Source organism: Chiloscyllium plagiosum, unplaced genomic scaffold (genome assembly GCF_037043375.1).
Source record: "Chiloscyllium plagiosum isolate Xiang-an unplaced genomic scaffold, Cpla_swu_hap1 HiC_scaffold_32, whole genome shotgun sequence".
Classification (NCBI taxonomy): Eukaryota; Metazoa; Chordata; class Chondrichthyes; order Orectolobiformes; family Hemiscylliidae; genus Chiloscyllium; species Chiloscyllium plagiosum.
Genome location: NW_028270170.1, coordinates 17,879,673 through 17,900,426, shown reverse-complemented (window position 1 = coordinate 17,900,426; position 20,754 = coordinate 17,879,673). Strand labels below are relative to the sequence as shown.

Genomic DNA, 20,754 nt, shown 5'->3' with positions numbered 1-20,754 from the left:
CAGAAATATACCTGTCCCTCCACTAATCTACTGTATCCGTTGCACCTGATGTGGTCTCCTCTACATCGGGGAGACAGGACACCAACTTGTGGATCATTTCAGAGAACATCTCTGGGACACCCACACCAACCAATCCCACTGCCCTGTGGCTGAACACTTCAACTCCTCCTCCCACTCCACCAAGGACATGCAGGTCCTGGATCTTCTCCATCGCCAAACCCTTACCACCCGATGCCTGGAGGAAGAATGCCTCATATTCCGCCTTGGGACCCTGCAACCACACGGGATAAATGTAGATTTCACCAGTTTCCACCTTTCCACTCCTCCCACGTTATTCCAGTGCCAAGCCTCCAACTCGGCACCACCCTCTTGACCTGTCCATCACCTTTCCCATCTATCCGCTCCACCCTCCTCTCCGACCTATCATCTTTGGCCCCACTTTCATCTACATCTTGCATTCTCCGCTACCTTCCCCTCAACCCTAGCCCCCTCCCATTTATCTTTCAGCTCCCTGACCCCAAGCCTCATTCCTGATTGAAGGGGTTATGCCTGAAACATTGATTCTCCTGCTCCTCTGATGCTGCCTGACCTGTTGTGCTTTTCCAGCACCACACTCTCAACCCTAATTTCAGAGATCAGTTGTGGATCTGGAGTCACATTTAGGCCAAACCAGTTAAGGACAGCAGATAGCTTTCCCTAATGACAATGACTGGGATCTTCTGATGTGGATCAGAATTCCGATTTCTGATCCAACCTACCGTTTTTGCCCATTTTTGGGTGACATATAGAAACAAAGGAGGAGTAGGCCATTTTGCCCTTCAAACCGCCTCCAACATTCATTATGGTCATGGCTGATCATCCGAACCAATGGCCTGTTCCTGGTGTTCCCCTGTAACATTTGGGCCATGACCCATCTCAGCTGAAGTAATGTAAATGAGTCCAGGAATCAGTGAGGACAATATCAGAGAGGATCAATGTGGAAACCATATCCTCTCTTCAAGTAGTAAGTGCCATATTCTAGGATTTAAAGGTCTTGTAACCATTTTGACAGCAACTGAGAGAATGCAAGTGTCGGTGATAAGGGACAGGTGCGTAAGGGGGTAGGGTAGGATATGGATAAGGAGGTCAGATGCCAGGTAAGAGCAATGTGCTTAGGGTTGGTCGAGCGGTACAGTCATTGAAGGCTATTGAGGTAGGTCCAGTCTAGGTGCGGGGCCGTCAGGTCAGATCAGGTCTGTTTGGGGATGAGTTTAGGATCACAACACATAAGGGGATGGGTATTCGGGTGGGGTACCTAGACGGGGATGGCGCAAAATCAGTTTAATGGTTACCCAGAATCAAGAGAGGCTTTAATTCTCTGAACTCTTTCCAGTTAAGCATTAAGCTTGAAATAGCCTGAACCTCCAATGTCTCTGCCTGTAAACTCAGAATTGTGGACATTTTGGATAGTTCCACGTGCCAATTAATTGCCTAGAACTTGCTGGGCAGTTCATGGAGTCAGTGGTGTTAGGACTTCTGCCTGATCTCATGCTAAGCTCCAGTCCACACTGCTGCACTATCATTGATGAGCTTAATGGAATTTAACAAAAAATCTGATAATTAATTACCATAAGTGAAGCCAGCTTCCTAATTCCAGCTTCTCCTGTTGCTTTGGTGGATTTTGAACTCTGGATCATTATTCTCTGGATCATTGGATTACTGGTTCAGTAACAGTACCACTATGCTACCCTTCCCATCAGTTTTAAATCACTATGGAGAGTTATGATATTTTAATTACACATTTCAGAAATAACAGCAATTAATTTACAGAATTCTAAATCGATTGTACTTCCCAGAAATTTTACTTACCGAGACCTCTTTAGTGGAGGTGCTTATAAGATCCGAAACAGCAACTTGAGGTGTGGAAGTTGGAAGTGATGTAATGTCACAGATACCAGAGTGTACGGAGTTTCCTGGATTAATATTCTGATATGGTCGAACGGAACTGGCAAGATTTAATATTGGACTGGGATGTGAATAAAACGGAGTGTTTGTTGTTGATAGACTGCTCATGTTTGTGGCAGCTATTACTGTGGACATCGGTAAGAAAGGTTTTATGGGAGATGTTACATCCTCATATGGGTTACCTTGGAGATGTAAAGATACAGGGGTGAAGTCAGTTTCTTGACTTGATAATGTGGTTAGACCAAGTTCAGAACATGGTGTTCCTGGACTGACGTTTTGCAGCAGCTCATGAGATCTGTTGCATTCATTAAAAATTGATTCAAGTTGTCCTTCTAGACCATTCACGCCACCATTCTCGACATTATGTAGTTGTTGTCCAATATTTCCTTCTGGAGATGAAAGATGAAGCTGCCTGGGAATGTTGAATGGAGAAGTGACTGGAGAAGTAATGTCACTACAGGGGGACATCAGTGGCGACGGTAAAGAACTGTTTGGTAGCATTGTATGGGCCAATTGACTCATGCACATCAATGATAACATATCAGCCAGGAGAAACAGAGGCTGTGTGCTTGGAGGCCAGTTATTATTCTGTGGCTGTATAAGCTGTGGCGCATCTTTGCCAACATTCTCTACTTCCTGTGTTGAAAATTCTTGTTGGGTACCATGCTGTGGCCTCCTGTGCTGATTCAGTGCTACATTTACAGGACTGTTTGATTCGCACACAGTATTAGGCAGAGACGTCAGCACTGGCTTAAAATTCTGCGATGGTGTAGATATAGACGGATTATTTCCATGGTGGACACTGGTAGAAGCTTGAATTGGGTCAAGATTGTTAAATGGCACATTACTAAATGTTTCTACTGATGTATGGTCTATGGAAGTTGATAGCAATGGTGCCCTTGGCTGGTAGAACACATTTGCCGAAGCTGTAGGAAAACAAAGCAATAATGGTTCAATCAGTTCACAAAGTCTTAGCGAAACTCATTCAAACATTCAAGCTTTAGTATTATTGCCAGCAAAAAAAGTTAAGAGTTGTTCTCATTCAGGTGTACCATCAGGAAAATAAACATTTTAATCACAGTTATTACATTAGGGATGCTATTAAGTGATTCTGATAAAGGCAATTTGACAATATGTAACCAAGACAGAAAATGTCATTTTGGGACCAGATTAGAAAGGGCCCAAACTGGAAATATTAACACCTGTTCTCTCTACAGATGCTGACTGAATGGGTAGGACTTTTATCCAAAGTGAAGGGTGATTTGGACCTAAGTGTGCGCTGGAAATGTGTCTCTACCTGCTGGCATGCCAATTCTTTGTCACCTCTGGGCCATTTTCAAGACCAGCAGTTTGAGGGAACATGCTTGCCAATGGCAACTAAGCCAATTAGAATGTTAATTGAATTAAATTATAATGTCCCTCCACAATGTGGAGGTGGAATTATGATGGTATGGCAGCTGTAGCCTAGTGGAAATTATACAATAGGCAAGTCTTCAAAGTGCCTTGATCTCCTCGCACTTCTCTATCTACTATAGCTGCAGCCATTTCATCTGTTGTGGCTCTACCACCCAGAGCAATAGACACAGCCAGTAAGTCTCATGGTTCTGGAACCCTCCAGTTCTTCAACTGGATTGCAATCTTCCCAGAGACAGCATTGGAATTGGCCACCTCCTCAAGAATGTCCTCCAGGCTTCCTGACTTGGAATTCTGCTGAAGTTGGATTGGATCCCTAATACTAAAATTCATTCCAGTGACTCTGGCATTTTATACTTTGGTTTCAGTTTGCACAGTGGTAGTGGTTACAGTTAAAAAACTAACAGGAGATGGGGTCTCCACAAGTATCCCCAATCTCAGTAATGGGGGAGCCCCATATACAAGTGTAAAAGACAAGGCTGGTAAATGTACATCCATCTCCAGACTGAAGTGCCAAGTGGATGATCTACCTTGGTCTTTTCTGGAGGATACCAGTATGACAAATGTTTGTCTTCAACCAATTTGATTTATTTCATATGATATCAAGTAGCAGCTAAAGGGACTGGATACTGCAAACGTTATGAGGCCTGACAATGTTCCAGCAACAGTGCTGCAGACTGGTGTTGCAGAGTTGCCACACCTCTAGTCGAGCTGTGCATCTATCAAGCAACATGGAATGTTGACTAGGTATATCCTGTACACAAAAAGCTGAACAGCAATGTAATGAAAGGGGTCATTGACAGTGCTATCAAGTGTCATGTTGCAAAGGAGTAATTACAAGATAACGCATGGCTTAGAAAGGGTGGCGCTGGGAATCAGATGGGGATACTCGGACCCATGGACACAGCCTTAGAATTAGAGGGGGTCAATTTAAAATGGAAATGAGGAGACATTTCTTCAGCCAGGTGATGGGCCTGTGGAATTCATTGCCACTGAGCGCAGTGAAGGCCGGGATGTTGAATGTCTTCAAGTCAGAGATTGATAAATTCTTAATCTCGCAAGGAATTAAGGGATATGGGGAGAGTGCGGGTAAGTGGCTTTGAAATGCCCATCAGCCATAATTAAATGGCGAGTGGACTGGATGGGCCGAATGGCCTTATTTCCACTCCTATGTCTTAAGCTGCTCAGTTTGGGTTCTGCCAGGGCCATTCATGTCCTGACCTCTTTTCAGTCTTGGTTCAAACATGGAGAAAAGATCTGAATTCTAGAAGTGAGGTGAGAGCAACTACTTTTGCCATTTGAAGAGAATGGCATCAGGGAGCTCTAGAATAAGTGTCACCATTAACCAGAAACTGAAATGGACCAGCATGTCCCTGCTGTGGCAACAAGAGCAGAGCAGAGGCTACAAATTCTGTAGCATATAACACACCTCTTGTATCCTCATCATCTACAGGGGAGCCATCAGGACTGTAAAAATAAATGATAATAGAATCCCTACAGCGTAGAAACAGGCCATTTGGCTCAACAAGTCCACACTGACCCTCCAAAGAGTATCCCACCCAGACTAATTCCCCTACCCTACCCTAATACCCTAACCTACACATCCCAGGACACCATGGGCAATTTAGCATGGCCAATTCACCTAACCTACACATCTTTGGACTGTGCGAGGAAACCGGGGCACCCAGATGAAACCCATGCAGACATGGGGAGAACGTGCAAACCCCACACAGACAGTCGCCCGAGGGTGGAATCGATCCCAGGTCCCTGGCGCTGTGATGCTGCAGTGCTAACGACTGTGCCATCGTGAAATGTAATACTTTCTAATTGCCCTGACGGGTGCAGCACCCACAATATTTAAGAAGTTAGACACCATCTTAGACAAAGCAGCTTCCTTGATTTGCAGCCCATATTGAACAATCACTCCCTTCACCACAGATACACAGTGGCAGCAGTGCGTACCATCTACAAGCTCAACTGCAACAACTCACCCTGGCTCCTCCAACAGCACCTTCCAAACCCATGAAAACTACTAACTAGAAGGAGGACAGCAGATGCAGGTGATTATCACCACCTGTATGTTCTCCTTCAAGTCACACACCATCTTGATTTGGAACTATAATCATCATTCCTTTGTTGTTATTGGGTCAAAATCCTGGAACTCTCTTCTGGACAGCACTGTGAATGTTCCTACAGCAAAAGGACTGTAGTAATTCAAGAAGGAAGCTCACCACCCTTCTCCTCAGGACAACTGAGGTTGGGCAATAAATGCCTCTAACCAGTGATGCCCACGTTCCCTTGAGTGAATTTTTAACAAAAAGGAGACAGGATTGATCAGGCAATATGCATTTTACTTGCATTTTGTAGTCAGGAGCTCCAAGTTATGATGGTCATGGCTTTCTTTCTATCACTGGGCTCGGAAACTCTCCTGTTGTTATCCCTCTTAATGATTCCCTCCTGCCATTGGGGTGTGAGTTGAAAGGAGTTCCAGGCTAATACTCAACCTGTTCGTCTGCATTCTGAATACACCTTCCTTGGCACTCAAATTCTGGATTGGGGCTAAAGCCCAGAACTCTGACTAAAAGGCAATGTTGTGTATCCAGTGTCACAAAGCTGGTCCTTTTTTATAAAAGCTGTTCCTTTTCTCAAGAATAGGGTGTCCTTGATTTTTTTCAGAGGGGTTATAAACAGCTCCCGGTTCTGATTAGATTGGTTTGGTACAGAGATTAAAAGGATATTGAGAGGCCTTTTGTTTATATGTGAACAGGTGAGCCTTCAGGCCAGAGTGGTCATGTTTTAGAAGTGATCTGTATAATGAAAGGGGAGTGGTCAGCTCACTAGCTGGGCAGTTCAGTCCTGAGCTAGTTAGGAGTTCAGCTGTGTAGAAACAGGCTGCGAAACTCTCTCTCTCTCTCTCTCTCTCTCTCTCTGTCCTTCTAACTTCAACCTGTAAGCATTTGTTCCATTTTTACTGCTTTTTTAAAGGGGGGTTGCTTATTGAGACTGTTGTGTATATTCGGAACAGCATAATTAAGTCTAGTTTGGATAGATTGAGTTCTATAGGGGTTCTTTGCTCTGTTCTTTTTGTTCAATTGTGTAATTTTGTGAATACATTTTTCTGATTTAAAACCTGGTAGTCAACCTAGCTAACTTATTCTGGGTAATTTTCACTGTACACTTACTGAAACAAATTGCAAAGTTATGGTCTGGGCTGCCTGCTTAAGAATTTTTTTTGAGTGGTCTGGCCTAGTCCATAACACCATTGAGTAAAAGATCTCTTTTCCAGATTCAATAGCTTTAACCACTAACCACTACTTGTCAATTATTTGTTGTTTTTTCACCTCAGAGACCTGGAACGGAATCCTACAAACCTGGGGTACAGAAATCAGTTTCTGCTATCCCGCCAAAACAAATTAACTGCAGGGAAAGGTTCTGCAGGGACAGAATATTTGATGCTTGGGCTGGTTTCAATAAACCAGTTAACTGGATTTCTTCAATGCAATCTAAGGCAGTTCATTGGAGGAACCAGGATGAATGGCAGGCCGCCGACAGAAGTCACACGAGTTGTGTCTGCTCCAATGGCTCTCGGGAGGACTCAAACTTTTTTTGGTTCTTTAAGGACTTTCAATTTAGCTGCATGTAAATTCAATTTGATTTGACTCAATTTTTAAGCATTTCTTCAAGGGGGCCTGATGGTGTGTTTTAAACTGATATCTGAGAAGACTCATGGTGACCTGACCAACATGATGAGTGATATTTTTGTTGGTGTTCGAGTGCAGGAGATGGGATCCTTAAGCAGAGTTCTGTGGCCTCCACAACTTAACAGGCACAATATCCCACCCTTCACCTCCATGTAGCTGCAAGGTTACAATGTCGAATGATTTTGGACAGCTTGCATTCAGTTCCCAAATTCGCACTAACTGCCACTAAATTTTAAATCTCACTCAGAGATGGCTGGATAGATGGTGCAGAAAATATCAACGTGTCAAACTGGAGAAACAGAGGTCTTATTCAGCATTTGGAGTTGGGGAATAATGAGTGAACGTCTGGATCTAAGATATCTAGGTGTAAATGATGCTGACACTGACTATCCAAAATGGAATGGAAAATTAGTCATTGCTTTTGCACTCATGACTATGTGATGAGGAACTGAATCCCAACTTAGGGTCTTTCAGTACAATATCCTTTAATGAAATTTAAATAGCAAATCGAGGCTGGTTGGAGTAGCAGGGATACATCCCCAAAATGACCAAATTAAGTCCATATAATGCAGTCTGTTTCAGAATGAATCATTGATACAGCTTCAAATGTTTTTGTCCTTATAGCACCCACAAATTCTCTCCAAACATGTGTCTTTATTCATCCTAACTAAATGCTTGCAGTTCTGATGCACATTGGTCCAACATTTATAGGAATCTATGTAAGTCACCAATTTTTCTTTTGTTCTTGTATGTGATGCTGGAGTCAGTCAAGACTAGAATTTGTTGCTCAGCTCTAATTCCCTTTGAACTGATTGGCTCTCCAAGCCATTTCACAGGGCCATTAAAAGTCAACCTCATTACTGTGGGTTCGGAGTCACATGTAGACCAGACCAGACTAGGTAAGGATGATATATTTCCAACAGTTACAAGGTTGCCTTCAGACTAGCTTTTAATTCCAGACCTAATGGAATTCAAATTTCACTATCTGCCCAGGTGAGATTCAAACCCATCACTTCAAATCATCAGCCTGGGCTCTGGATTCCCAGTGGAATTATGATAACCAATATCATCATTTGAAAACATGCTTGCCATGATGCATATACAGAACCAAAACTATATTAAGGTAGTTGCTCACGAAGCAAGGCACAACTATATTGATACAGAATCCTTTATGTAATTTTGAACTGATGTAACATTAAAAACTGGAACACATTTCATCTTATTCTACTGATATTTTGTTTAGGAAGGCACTCATACCTGTAGATGTGGTAACAATACAAGTTTTTGCTGAGGAGTTAATTGTCAAAGGACTTAACAGCTTATTTTCAGGAACAGGACTAACCAGAAACTTCCTTGTTGCAGATTCTATGACATGAGGGGTATTCACTTCACCTAACACAGAATAAGGAGATCAAGTTATAACTGCAATTCAATACATATGTAAACAGCAACGAGTACTGGTAGGCAGAGTCATCAGATAATCTCTGTGTCTTTTCATTTGATATTGATGTTTTGCCAAAGAACCGTCACATTTATGCTCTGCATCTGTAGGCTGTTCAATGCAGTAGACACTTTTGGGGATAGGAGAACTGATTCAGAGATCAGAATATTCAAACTAGTTCCTACTGGATACAAGTCCACAAACACAGAACTATCCATCATTCAGCACAAATACCATTATTAAAGGTTTAATTGATGCAAAAGTCAATACCGTGATACAGAAACAAAAGGCATTAATTGTGTTATTTACCTGCTCCTGCTGAAGATAATAATGTGGGATGGGGTGGCTGGTTTAACCTTTCTTCACGCTGTGGAAAAAAACCTCATGATCACATGTCACCAGATTTATAAACAGGCCATTGTTCTTTTCTTACTTGGGTTACAAAAAGAAAGTACTTATGGAATTTAATATTATAAATGATAAATGAAAGCACCCAGGCAGCATCACTTTAATATGATAATTACTTTTCAACTGCCTGGAACCACATTAGCATTATAGTGTTTACTGTTCAGTTTACAGATTACATGTACACACAGGTTTCCAGCCATACTATCAAACATACTAAGCTATAAAGTACTCTTGCTAGTAATACCGGACTGACTGCATTCATATGGCATTCCTCTGTCTATTATTTTAATGCATATTTATTTAAGGTAACATATACTTCAAGCATTGATCCATCAGTATTGGCAATAGTAACTTTCAGCCTAATGATTTTATTACTAACAATATGTAGCAAAAAATAAGATTTGAAAGTTAACACAAAACCTTTCTGGTGATATAAAGTGGAGTGTTATATCTGTACTCTCTCTTACATCTGTTAGTAAATGTACCACTAAGTTTGTTTACAAGGTATGATAACACTCAAATGGTAGAGAGATAAAGAGGGTGGGCTATTACAATAGTTTCTTAGTTTGAGAAAAATATCACATTTACAGCATTTCTTACCTGAGACTCATGTGAACTGGGAGTATTTGACTGCTTACTAACTTTGTCAGTGCTAGGATCCCCTTGAATATCCTTCTTTAACACAGCTTCTGCTTTGTGTATGATTTCTTGCAGCTTGCTGACAAAACCATCCTGCTCTGACAGTAGAATGAACTCCCTATTGATCTGGAAATTCCATAGCATAATCAGTTCACAGTACTTCAGTGTGGATTAATCATTCATAGCAAAGTTAAAGGAAGTATCACCACATTTTGGAGAGCCCTACAATTTCAGATTTATTACATGCTAAGTATTCTATTTAACCAGTGTAACCGGACACTTTGATCATCTGATTAGCAGACATATTTGTTTGTTTGGTAATCTCAGAATTTGTTTCAGGAAATATAGCTTTCTCTTTACTTCATAAAAGAATGAGTCTCATTTTGCATCAAATTCAAACAATTGATTCAAAGTTTGGCATGTTATTTTCATTGTACAAAAGCTGATGCAATCATGCAAAAGAATGTGGGTGTTACTGGCTAGACCAGCATTTGTTGTCCATCCCTAATTACTCTGGAGAAGATGGTGAACATCTGCTGTTCTCAAGTGCAGGAACAACCGAAGTGCTGTTGGAAAGTGGGTCAGGATATGTACCCAGTAACAGTGAAGGAATGGGGATATATTTCCAAGTTAGGATAGCATGTGGCATGGATAGGAACTTGCAAATGATGGTGTTCCCATGCATCTCCTACCCTTCCCCTTCTAGGGGGCAGAGGTTATGGGTTTGGAAGATGCTGTTGAAGGAGTCTTTGTGAGTTGCTGCAGTGCATCTTACAGATGGTACACACTACTGTCACTGTGTCAACGGTGGAGGTACTGAATGTTGAAGACGTTGGATAGGGTGTCAATCGAACAGACTGCTTAGACCTGGATGGTGTTGATCTTCTTGAATGTTGTTGGAGCTACACCCATCCACCCAAGTGGAGAGTATTCCATTACCCTCCTGACTTGTGTTTTGTAAATGGTGGACAAGCACTGGGGACACAGAAGACGAGTTACTCGCTGCAGAGATGCATGCATCTGAGTTTGTTAATCACTGGTCCATTTCAATTTCTGTTCAATGGCAATCCCCAGGCTGTCCAAAATGAGGAATATTGAACTAAATGAACAGTAACATAAATAGTGCTTCTATTGGAATATTATTGTCGTCTGTGTTGATGACAATTTGTGCCCTGCACACAGGAGCTGGTTTGGTTGTGAGATGGTATATGGGTCTGGCTTATTCTCTTGGCCTTGGCCATGGTGTTGTATGTCATGGCATGCATTTTGGACCAGGCCTCAGCCCACACTTTGGGAACTGTCGCTCTTTTGCCATTTGCAAAAAGAGATTCCATGCCTAAAGTTTCCTGAGGAAGAGGATCTCTCTCATGTTTTACTTACCATAACTGCAGCAATATCTTCAGGGGAGTCTCCTTCCAAATCAAACTTGAACGTTACCATTTTGTTGTTGTGTGTCTGGAGTTGGCACTCTACAACCCGATCTCCTTTGTCTGATATCTGCAGCAGGAAGGAAAGCTGTTAACCAATTGTATGTAGTAGCTATGACAGCAAAAGCTAGCATGATCCACATTATCAGTAAAAATTGCAGGCATTCCCCTTGTGATCTACACTATTAAAAACTAAATATTAAACAAAACAAAAGCTAGAGCTAAAAGCAAGAAGTATTTTAAGTTCAGTAATAACAAGGATAAAATCACAGAACTGTTGCAGCACAGAATGAGGCCATTTGACACTTCTGCATCAGCTTTCAGAGTAAGCATCTCTTACTTAAGTGAGATGCCATTCTTCCTGTAACTCTGCACATTATTCCATTTCAAATAATCATTCAAATCTCTTCTTAATGCTTTCACTGAACCAGCCTCAGGCAGTGCAGTCCAGACCCTAAAAAATTTGTTTTGTGAAAAAGACTTCTCCGATCACATTTCATTTACAATTACTTAAAATCTGTGCAATCTCATGCTTGAATCTTTTGCAAGTAGGAATGTTTTTTCCCTATTTGCTCTGTCCAGGTCACTCATGATTTTGAAAGGCAGAATCTACCTTTCACCAGTCACTGTGGCTGCTGTGAGGCCTGAATTACTTTTGAGGTTTGGGCCCGACTTCCTTTGATCTGTCAACATGGACTAACCAAGTTGGTATTCCACTTTTGCTTTCTGATTGGGAGGTTGTGATACTGGCCAGTTCCTATATGAATGCTGCCAACAGTCTGGCTCTGGATGGATGCAATCCCAATAGGGACGGTATTGTCAGCAACACTTTGGCCTCTGAACACCAGCACCAATGGGAGGTGTGCACATTGTGTATACTCAATGCATTTTTAACTTAGATGTGGAGGTGCCGGTGTCGGAATGGGGTGGGCAAAGTTAAAAATCATACAAAACCAGGTTATAGTCCAACAGGTTTCTTTGGCAGTACTAGCTTTCAGAGCGCCACTCCTTCATCAGGTAGCTGTGGAGCAGGATCATAAGACACAGAATTTATAGCTAAAGATCTCTACTTAATGAAAGAGCAGCACTCCAAAACTAGTACTTCCAAATAAACGCATTGGACTATAACCTGGTGTTGTGTGATATTTAACTTTTAACTTAGAGATTGTTGTCAAGACTGCAGTGTAATTTTTCAGACCCTAACTTGCATATCAACAAAAGTTGGTCTACCCATCTAAAGGCTTGTACTAAGCTGCATTGACTGGAGTACCACTGCAATAGGGGCAGTAAATGACCCAATGGCCTATTTTCACATTTCAAACATCAGGGGGTATGGACTATTCGAGGCTGGAAATACATGGAGGCCTGTTTCTAGAGACTATGATCAGCATCACGGAGGCAAGTGCGTACCCAAAACAACAGGCTCAAAGATCAATGCTGGATTGCTTTTTAGACTTCAGCTGAATAATGTGGGTGGAGTCCTGGCATTGGTTGCACCGCCCTGGGCAGCCCACTGCTCCGAGGGGAGGAAAATCCGTCGCAATGATTCCAATATCTACTATTTCTACTCCTACAACATTCATCAATTACATTCATTCAATAGCACAATGCAGCAAGTCCACAAAGTGCAGTCACTGTGTGTAATGATACAGCCAGGCCAGTTACATATTTGTTTTCTTTGCCCGTTCTGGAAGGTGGACTTTAAGTCAAGGCCAGAATTTGTTGCCCATTTGGAATTACCCAGGGATTGAGTGGCTTGTTAAGACATTTCAGAGACAATTAAGACTCAACCACCTCAATCACAAGAGTCACATGTAGGCCAGACCAGATAAGGATAACTGATTTCCTTCTAAAATATGTTAATGAATATTGTTGTCCCTACTTGGATTTAAATTCCACCAGCAACTGCAGTAGGATTTGAATCCATGACTCCAAAGAACTAATGAGGATCACTGGAATATTAGTCCAGTGATATTACCAATAATCCACAATCTCCTCTAAATCTATTGTTGGTATTGTTCCATCGTAACATCCCTGAAAGTGTGTCTAGAGATTATATAATTCGAACTTACAGCCAATGTTCTTTCTTTCAGTTTGAGTAAACAAACATTGTAGCACATTATGAAGGGAAGAACTTTGTGAGAATGTGCAGGAAAATAAAGATTGGAGAAGTGGATCTTCACTTAGCAACTGTGATGCAATTTCTTGTACTGCGCAGTAACCAATGATCTGAATTAAGATATGCTTACATTAAGAATTCGTAGCCTGGATCGACCGCGCCTACGAATGAGTTTGCTCGAGATGCGCTTCACTGGCAGTTTTGTTGATCCTTCTCCTGCAGATAGACCTTCATATCCATCACTCATTCCAGAAGCAACATCTGAAGCATAGCTGCATAAAACCAACCAGAACAGAAAATAGAGCTAACATTATGAAATGCATTGTTGGATTTCCATCAACTTGATCAACTTTTCAGTTATAATCTACTAGTGAGAAAAAATGTGTTGCATAGTGTAGTTTCTGAAACAGATGATAGAGTTTAATGTTTTCACTATGAGAAAGTAATAGTTCCATTTTAAGAGAAGTATTGATCCATTTAATTTCTGTATGCATTACTGATCTGAGACAAAGTTTATAATTTTTTAAAGCAATTCCAAATCACTGGACTCTTGTTTAAAAAGGCGGTGGTTTAGCACAATGATTATGTACGTAGGTTCTCATCTCAAGAGCTTCTTTCTGGAATATAACTGCCAAAAATAACATATCTCCTCAAATGCTGGCAAGGTGCAATGAAACAAACTAGAGCCACAACTACAGACAAAGAGAGTAAGATAGCTGGTTAATACTGTATACATCATATGATCAACTAAAAAGATAAAGGAGCTATAAAATAATTTTTACAGTCAAATTGTAAAATCTGTACGATTTTCAATGACTCACGAGACTGTTCAAATGTTATTGAATCCGAACAATCGATGTGACATTTCAAAGCGATTGTGGAACTTTAATTCTTTCTCACAATCTAGTTATTTAATTCTTTACGGAGCATAAGACATTCCAAAAATTGGTCTCTTTTTCACTTTGTTATTTATTGACAAAGAATTTTTTAATGTAAACACTGCAAATACAAATGACTGCAGAACAGGTTGGTATTCGATGTAAGATAATAAATTCTTTATGATCATACAAGAATTTTCTCGTGACTCCATAAACAAAAACACTTGATCATATATTCTCCTCTTTTTGATAAGGACGTCTCTACTTCTTTGAAAGATTACATATTGTGGTCAAGATAAGAATTAGTGAAAGTTACACGGACTAAAGATGGGCAAATTTAAATGCCAATGGAAGAATAAACACATCTTGGGAAAAAAAAAATCAAAACACATTCTATAATAATGTCCTACGCTTTTTAAAAATTCTAATTGATAGTTTTAACTGAGTTAATGATTCAAATGCATAAAACTTTCAAAACAGAGATACAATTGGATTAAAGGTTTGAACGAAAAATGGGATTGTCAACTAATCATAGTCATTTTGATTTACCTGTCAACTGGTGAATTTAGCCCACTGTGAAGTGACAAATGATGCTTTGAGGGGATAGTCACAGCAATATTCTGCAATTGAAAGATGCAAAATGGAATAAATATTATGCAACATAATAAACACTGACTAAAGATGTTTCAGTGATCAGAAACTAAAGAACTAAACATTAATCTGGTGGAGGAGAGGGGATCACAATTCTGTTATACACCTGGCTAAAGTTTCAGTCACTTGAATGAACTAAAAATCAGATAAATTTTACAGAAGATCAGTTCTCTTGTCTCGATCAGTTTATTGCCCGCAGTGGGAAAGATGAACATTAACCCCAAATACAATCCAGGCTGTTTCCAACATTTTTATCCTGTAATAGTTATCCTGTAAATTATTAAACTAAGAATTACGTTACTACGTAATTCACCCTGTTAAATCAAAGTTTCCAAATTTATAGAACATGTTTTACTGTTTCATTTTCCATTAATCCAGAAGCTCTAGCCTAAACAATATTAGGCAACAATTTTTGGCATGGTATTCAACCATTGATGTACGTCATGTACTTGAGAACTGCCCTTGAACAATCTAAATTATTGCCTTGAATATTTTCAAAGCTCTTGATGATTTGACACTGTACATTTCCAAGAGGTTACCCTCTTATGTCCTCCCACCAACATCATGTGTATGTCTCTTCCATTTTCTTCCAACTCTTTGTTTCATTAATGAATATTCCTTTTGATTCTGTCCTCTTTCCCATCATGTTTCTTTTTTATATAATTGCCTCCTTAATCATGCAGCTCAAACCTGGTTTCATAAATTTCCTTCAAATCAACAGCTTGAGGGCTCAGAACTTTCAGTCTATTCTTTTTAAATATAGTTTTCATTTATTCTGCATTCTCATGTTTTGCAATCAAATGGTCTTGATCTATAAAAGTGTTCCTTTTTAAAAAAACAAATCATTCACAAGTCGTGGGCGTCACTGGCCAGGCCAGTATTTATTGCCCCGAGGGTAGTTGAGATTCAGCCACATTGCTGTAGGTGGAGTCACATGTAGGTCATGCCAGGTAAGGACAGCAGTTTCCATCCCCAAAAGGATATTAGTGAACCAGATGGGTTTTTCCAACAATCAATTCACAGTCATCAGTAGACTTTCTATTGAATTCAAATTCTGCCATGGTGGGATTGAAACCCAGAACATTACCTGGGTCTAGCAATAATACCATAAGGCCACCAGCTCCTGAGGACACGAAGTATAAAACTGCATAGCTACAATAGTATTTCCTTCTTTCTATGATATTTGAACTTCTGAAATCTTTGAAAACATGGTGAGATCTTATCACTACTTACTTCATCTCAGTTTTTAAAGAAATTGTTCATTGTAATTGTTCATTGTGAATTTAATTAAGAAAGCGATCCCTTTTGAAATTGAAGTACACTACCCCATGAATGCAAACCAAATAGTAAATCTAACAATTTATTAACTTGCAATATGTGATCCTGCAATATTTATTTCATGAGTTCAAAATCAAATGACAAGAATTAATAGATACATCTACACAATAGCCAAAATTGAGATGGTGTGCAAACTGAACGACGGATTTGTTGGAGAAACTAGTTTGGAAGTGACTCTACAATATCCCATAAACACTATCCTACCACACTGCAACTTGAGAACAAGCTTCTCCATATTGCCAAAATTTGCCCAAACACAATGGCATAAATTGATAAAATGATATCACCAACAAGAATGTCCTTAAGTGCTAGTCCCATAATTAGCTCAGAGAACTGTATTAATTTCATAAAATTTGATGCTGTCTGCAAAACATCCACAAGTTTACGGCTATACTTACTGCTGGAAACTGGAGTCCAGTTCCAGATTTAGGAGTTAACTGGCCAGCCATTTGCAAATTATCATTCGAGTCCAAGAATCCAGAAGAACTTAGATAACCATCAGTCTCACAATCAGCTAAATCAGAAGCAGAGAAAACAAGGGATATAATTGGTTTCATGTGACCTTAACAAAATCTATTTCATTCTTCCTGCATTACTTTGCAAACTGAGAGTACAATAAAAATTCTGATATTATCTAAATGAATTTCACTAGTACACCTATTAACATATTATTCAGCATTAAAATCAGTGGAAGTGAAAATGTTTTAATGCTATAATGATGCTATCATTTAGTGTATCAAAATGGTGAAAATCTATCAACATATACAGTTGTTAATTCTTTAGAAAATGGGCTTGTAATCGACTGAAAATATTATGGAAAGGGAATGCAAGATATATCAAAGTATATGTCTTGCCAATGTCATCAAATTAGATAAACCAGAAATCACAAACAATTTGAATCCTGTGAACTATTACTCAGATGGTTTGGCTAATATCAGGAATGCTCAAGCGTGAAATTACAGAACTGTATGTATTTCTTACACAGTACATTAGAAAAACAAGATTCTGCACTGATTTGGCTTTATGAAAGTATACGTGGAAACACATTTTCTTTTTAAAGATGTTTTTCTAGAACAGATAGGAAGAGAAAAGTATCCACAAACTTCTCTTTGATCTCTTTGTGCTACTTTAATCATAGCTTTGACATTTTCCTGGCAAATGCATTTATGCAATTAATCAGCAAACTTATGTTTACATATCTGTGGTCTAAAACCAGCTTTGGAAATTACTTCAAACTGCAAATAAAGATCTTCTACACAGCTAGTTCCTGATCTCTTATTGATCCATGTGGGACTGGACAAGGATATTGAAAAAATAGCATGGAGCTACATTACTGATACTAGTCTAACAAAGCCTGGAAAATACTAAGAAATGAGAGCTAATAGTTCAGGAAAACACAATTCAGTTGGTGCTTATTAATTAACTCAGAATTAAGAGATGCTTAACCATCTACTTTTGGATGCTAAGCATTATTTAGAAATGAAATACCATTGGCATAGCATTACATCTGAATTGAATATTAGACAGACTGTACAATTGTCTGCACATTATACTACTTGTTTGACATCCCAGTCCAAGGCAAATTTCATCCTCCATATGTCTCAGATTAAATCCACATAGATTTGAATGAAGTCCATATAACTAGTCGAGAATTTAAGCACAAGGGGAGGCTATTCCAGTTGTCCTACTTAATTAGGAGCACAGAACCTGGCTTTGTAACTGATTTACTTATTTCAATTCAGTCTTACATGTAGCTGAAGAATAGTTGGTATTCCTATAACGAAATGTCTGATGTTGATCAGCCTCTGGTTCCTCAGGCTCAGGTGGAAATGAAGGATTCAGCAGGATCTCTGTGGGGCCTGTGGGCACTGGAGACCGCGAGAGTGGAGTCGCTCCAGCTGCACTCTCTGTTGTGTCTTGAGGTACCTTTAGCTCTTCTAAGAGCTCATAAATTTTTTTCTTTTTCTCTTGCTCTTTCTTCTTCAGTTCCTCTTGCATGCGTTGGTTTCTTTCACGTTTTCTTTTTACCTCAGTCACACGATCTCTGATGGCCTTTGCAACTAATTTATAGTCAGCCTCACACACAAAACCCAATGTTACCTAAAAAAAAAGGTGCACCATACATTCAAAAGTGGCAGAAGAATATTCTATGGAAGAAAAATTAATTTCACAAGTGCATACCTTTGATCGTACAACAACATACCACATCTCCTCTTGCATGTTGTTTCTAAAATGCATTCAACCGTGTGATCACACATATGTTCACTGTAACACTTCTCTGAATCTCTTTAATTGACTGTATCTGTTAATATTACTTGGATCCTTTTTTCAACAGCAGTAAATGGATAATCTAACTTGTCCTCTCTGTCTTCAGTAAATAGATAATATATGAATATTTTAAATAAATGGAGATAATCAACATTGTAATTTTTGTTACAAGATTCAGAAGGTTTCTGCTCTCTAGGCTGGTACTCAATAAGGCAAGACTCCAAGATGAAAATGTACTGTTTTTTCACTTTGTAGCTATTCCAATGGTTTAGTGTGCAGTGTGACTACATGGTCGGAGTCATCCATGCCGACCAAGTTTCCAAATCTAAACCAGTCCCATCTACCTGCATTTGGCCCATATCCCTCTAAACCCTTCCTATCCCTGTACCTCAGTCAAATGTCTTTCAAATATCAGAACTTTACCTGCAATTTCTGTTGAGTCAGTAGATCTCATCTTAGAAATTACAGCAGGCTCCAGTACCCTTGGGTTAGGGAAGGGGCAAAAAAAAGTCCTACTTTCTGATGCTTGTATAAGTGCAGTTGAAAAGCATCTATGTTGATAATTATGTAAAGATCAAGCTGGGATCAGCTGAGATACATATATTGAACAGCCGGATTCAAATTTGATGGACAGCCATCACAGACAGAGACAGACCATTTGGGAAATTAGTGTGAGGACAGTCAATGACTACAGAGCAACGTCATTGCAAATATTTGTCTTTATGACAGAAAATTGGCAAAAAACTGAATAAAAAGAGACATGTCACTGGTATCAAACTAGACAGACGCAATGTCTGGTTTCAAGCTCAATTCTCAGTAATTGTTCAGTTGGCCAATTTGTACATGTAATACATTGTTTGAAGTCCCTGTATTAGCAAAATGGAGAATGACTAGGATTCTACATCTGCTGTATTCAGTTATAATGGCTCCCATGGATATGTAGGTATCACTCATCCTGTGGATTTTAAAGTAAACCTCAATATTTATTCATGATGATATTAATCATTTACAAATTCAGCCTTCAAAAATTATAATTGCACTTGGATTGTTAGCCCTGTCAACTGTGGTACCATCCTGTTAGAACATTTAATCTTCATGATTTGTTTACATATCCAAAACAGTATCCACATAATCCACTTGACAAATAAATCATACACAACTTGTAGACACCATCTGTCCAAATGCTACTTCTTTCTTTCGAATCAAATTAAATCTGTCCAAAGACCAGCATTGAGTATCTCCCATGAAGAGACTGTCTTGAAAAAAAGGGCAAATTCAATCCAGTCACAGAGCTTTAGTTAGGGCCCATTAGAAAATGTATAATAAAATACAGTTTCCTCATGATCTTACTCCACCACTTTGAGCTTGAATTTATTGCTATAAAACATGAAATCCTATATCTGATTTCTGGACTAATGGCCTCAGGGTGGTTCTCTTTTATAGGGTCTTCATTCTGAGGCCTTTAAAGTTTATTTCCAAGACTAGCTTGACACTGGCTCTGATTTTGTTCTGTCGAGAGAATTCTGATGTCCGGAACTAGTCATGCTGCACAAACTTCGTTTTGGGTGGCACCAACTGCAGAGATGGTTCGTAACTTTCTCAATTACATTAAGATCAGAATTACACCAAGATTTTAGCACATTAATAAAATAGAGGCAAATATGTGTTGAAGAATACTAAAACTGAGAGTTGCTGATAGCATTTGAGAATAATAATTATTCTATCATCTAGGCATAAAAAAAAGTTGGAAAACCTAGCTTTGGAATTCTTGTGGCACAGTGGCTAGTTGGTTGAGCTAGCTGGATACTACTAGACTCAGAATCATAGAGTTGGTGATGGTGACAGACCCTTTGCTCCAACTTGTCCATGTCAACCAGATATCCTCAACTGATCTAGTTGGATTTGCCAACATTTATCTTTTATTCCTCAAAACCTTTCCTATTCACATCGCCATCCAGTTGCCTTTTAAACGTTGTAATTTTATCCGCCTCCACCATCTCCTCTGGCAGCTCGATCCAAATACAACCACCCTCTGCATGAACAAGCTGCCCCTCAGATTCCTTTTAAAATTTTCCCTTCTCACCTTAAACCTATGTCTTCTAGCTTTGGACTCTCCTCCCTGGCTATTCATCCTATTCATGCACCTCATGATTTTATAAACATCAAAAAGGTCAGTCCATATGAAGCAGAATTGAGCCAACAGCACACGGTTCAATGTCTATTCCAGCTGGCATGGATTCATAGCCTGTCTCTATGCTCTCTGGTGGTGAACATGGCACTATGGATCAGGTTTGCCTTTGGTCATAGAATTCAAGATGAACAACCATTTAGCTTTCCCATCTGCAGTCAGATGTCGATCCTGTTAGCTGAAGAAAGACTCAGACTAGTCACTGTCAGTAGTATTGGCACATGGAATAAGCGAATATTATCTTGCGCAAGTGACTTGCCAACTGAAGACCCAATTATTGAAAATTTCAATTTATAAATTGTGTCTAACTGCCATAATTTTGCCAAAACCCAAATTCTT

The 20,754-nt window shown here is 39.6% G+C and overlaps 1 protein-coding gene across 2 annotated transcripts in view; it reads right to left on the bottom strand.

Moving 5' to 3' along the window:
- wnk4a (WNK lysine deficient protein kinase 4a) overlaps window positions 1-20,754 on the bottom strand; it is a 75,086-nt gene that overhangs the window by 13,128 nt on the left and 41,204 nt on the right. For both annotated transcript variants that reach the window (XM_043674988.2, XM_043674989.2), the window contains exons 7-15: window positions 17,708-18,059; window positions 16,358-16,473; window positions 14,520-14,590; window positions 13,223-13,364; window positions 10,927-11,043; window positions 9,508-9,672; window positions 8,809-8,866; window positions 8,316-8,450; window positions 1,849-2,870 (exon numbers count right to left, since the gene is read on the bottom strand). In XM_043674988.2, the coding sequence (XP_043530923.2) occupies window positions 1,849-2,870; window positions 8,316-8,450; window positions 8,809-8,866; window positions 9,508-9,672; window positions 10,927-11,043; window positions 13,223-13,364; window positions 14,520-14,590; window positions 16,358-16,473; window positions 17,708-18,059 (2,178 nt within the window). The remainder of the gene's footprint in view (window positions 1-1,848; window positions 2,871-8,315; window positions 8,451-8,808; window positions 8,867-9,507; window positions 9,673-10,926; window positions 11,044-13,222; window positions 13,365-14,519; window positions 14,591-16,357; window positions 16,474-17,707; window positions 18,060-20,754) is intronic.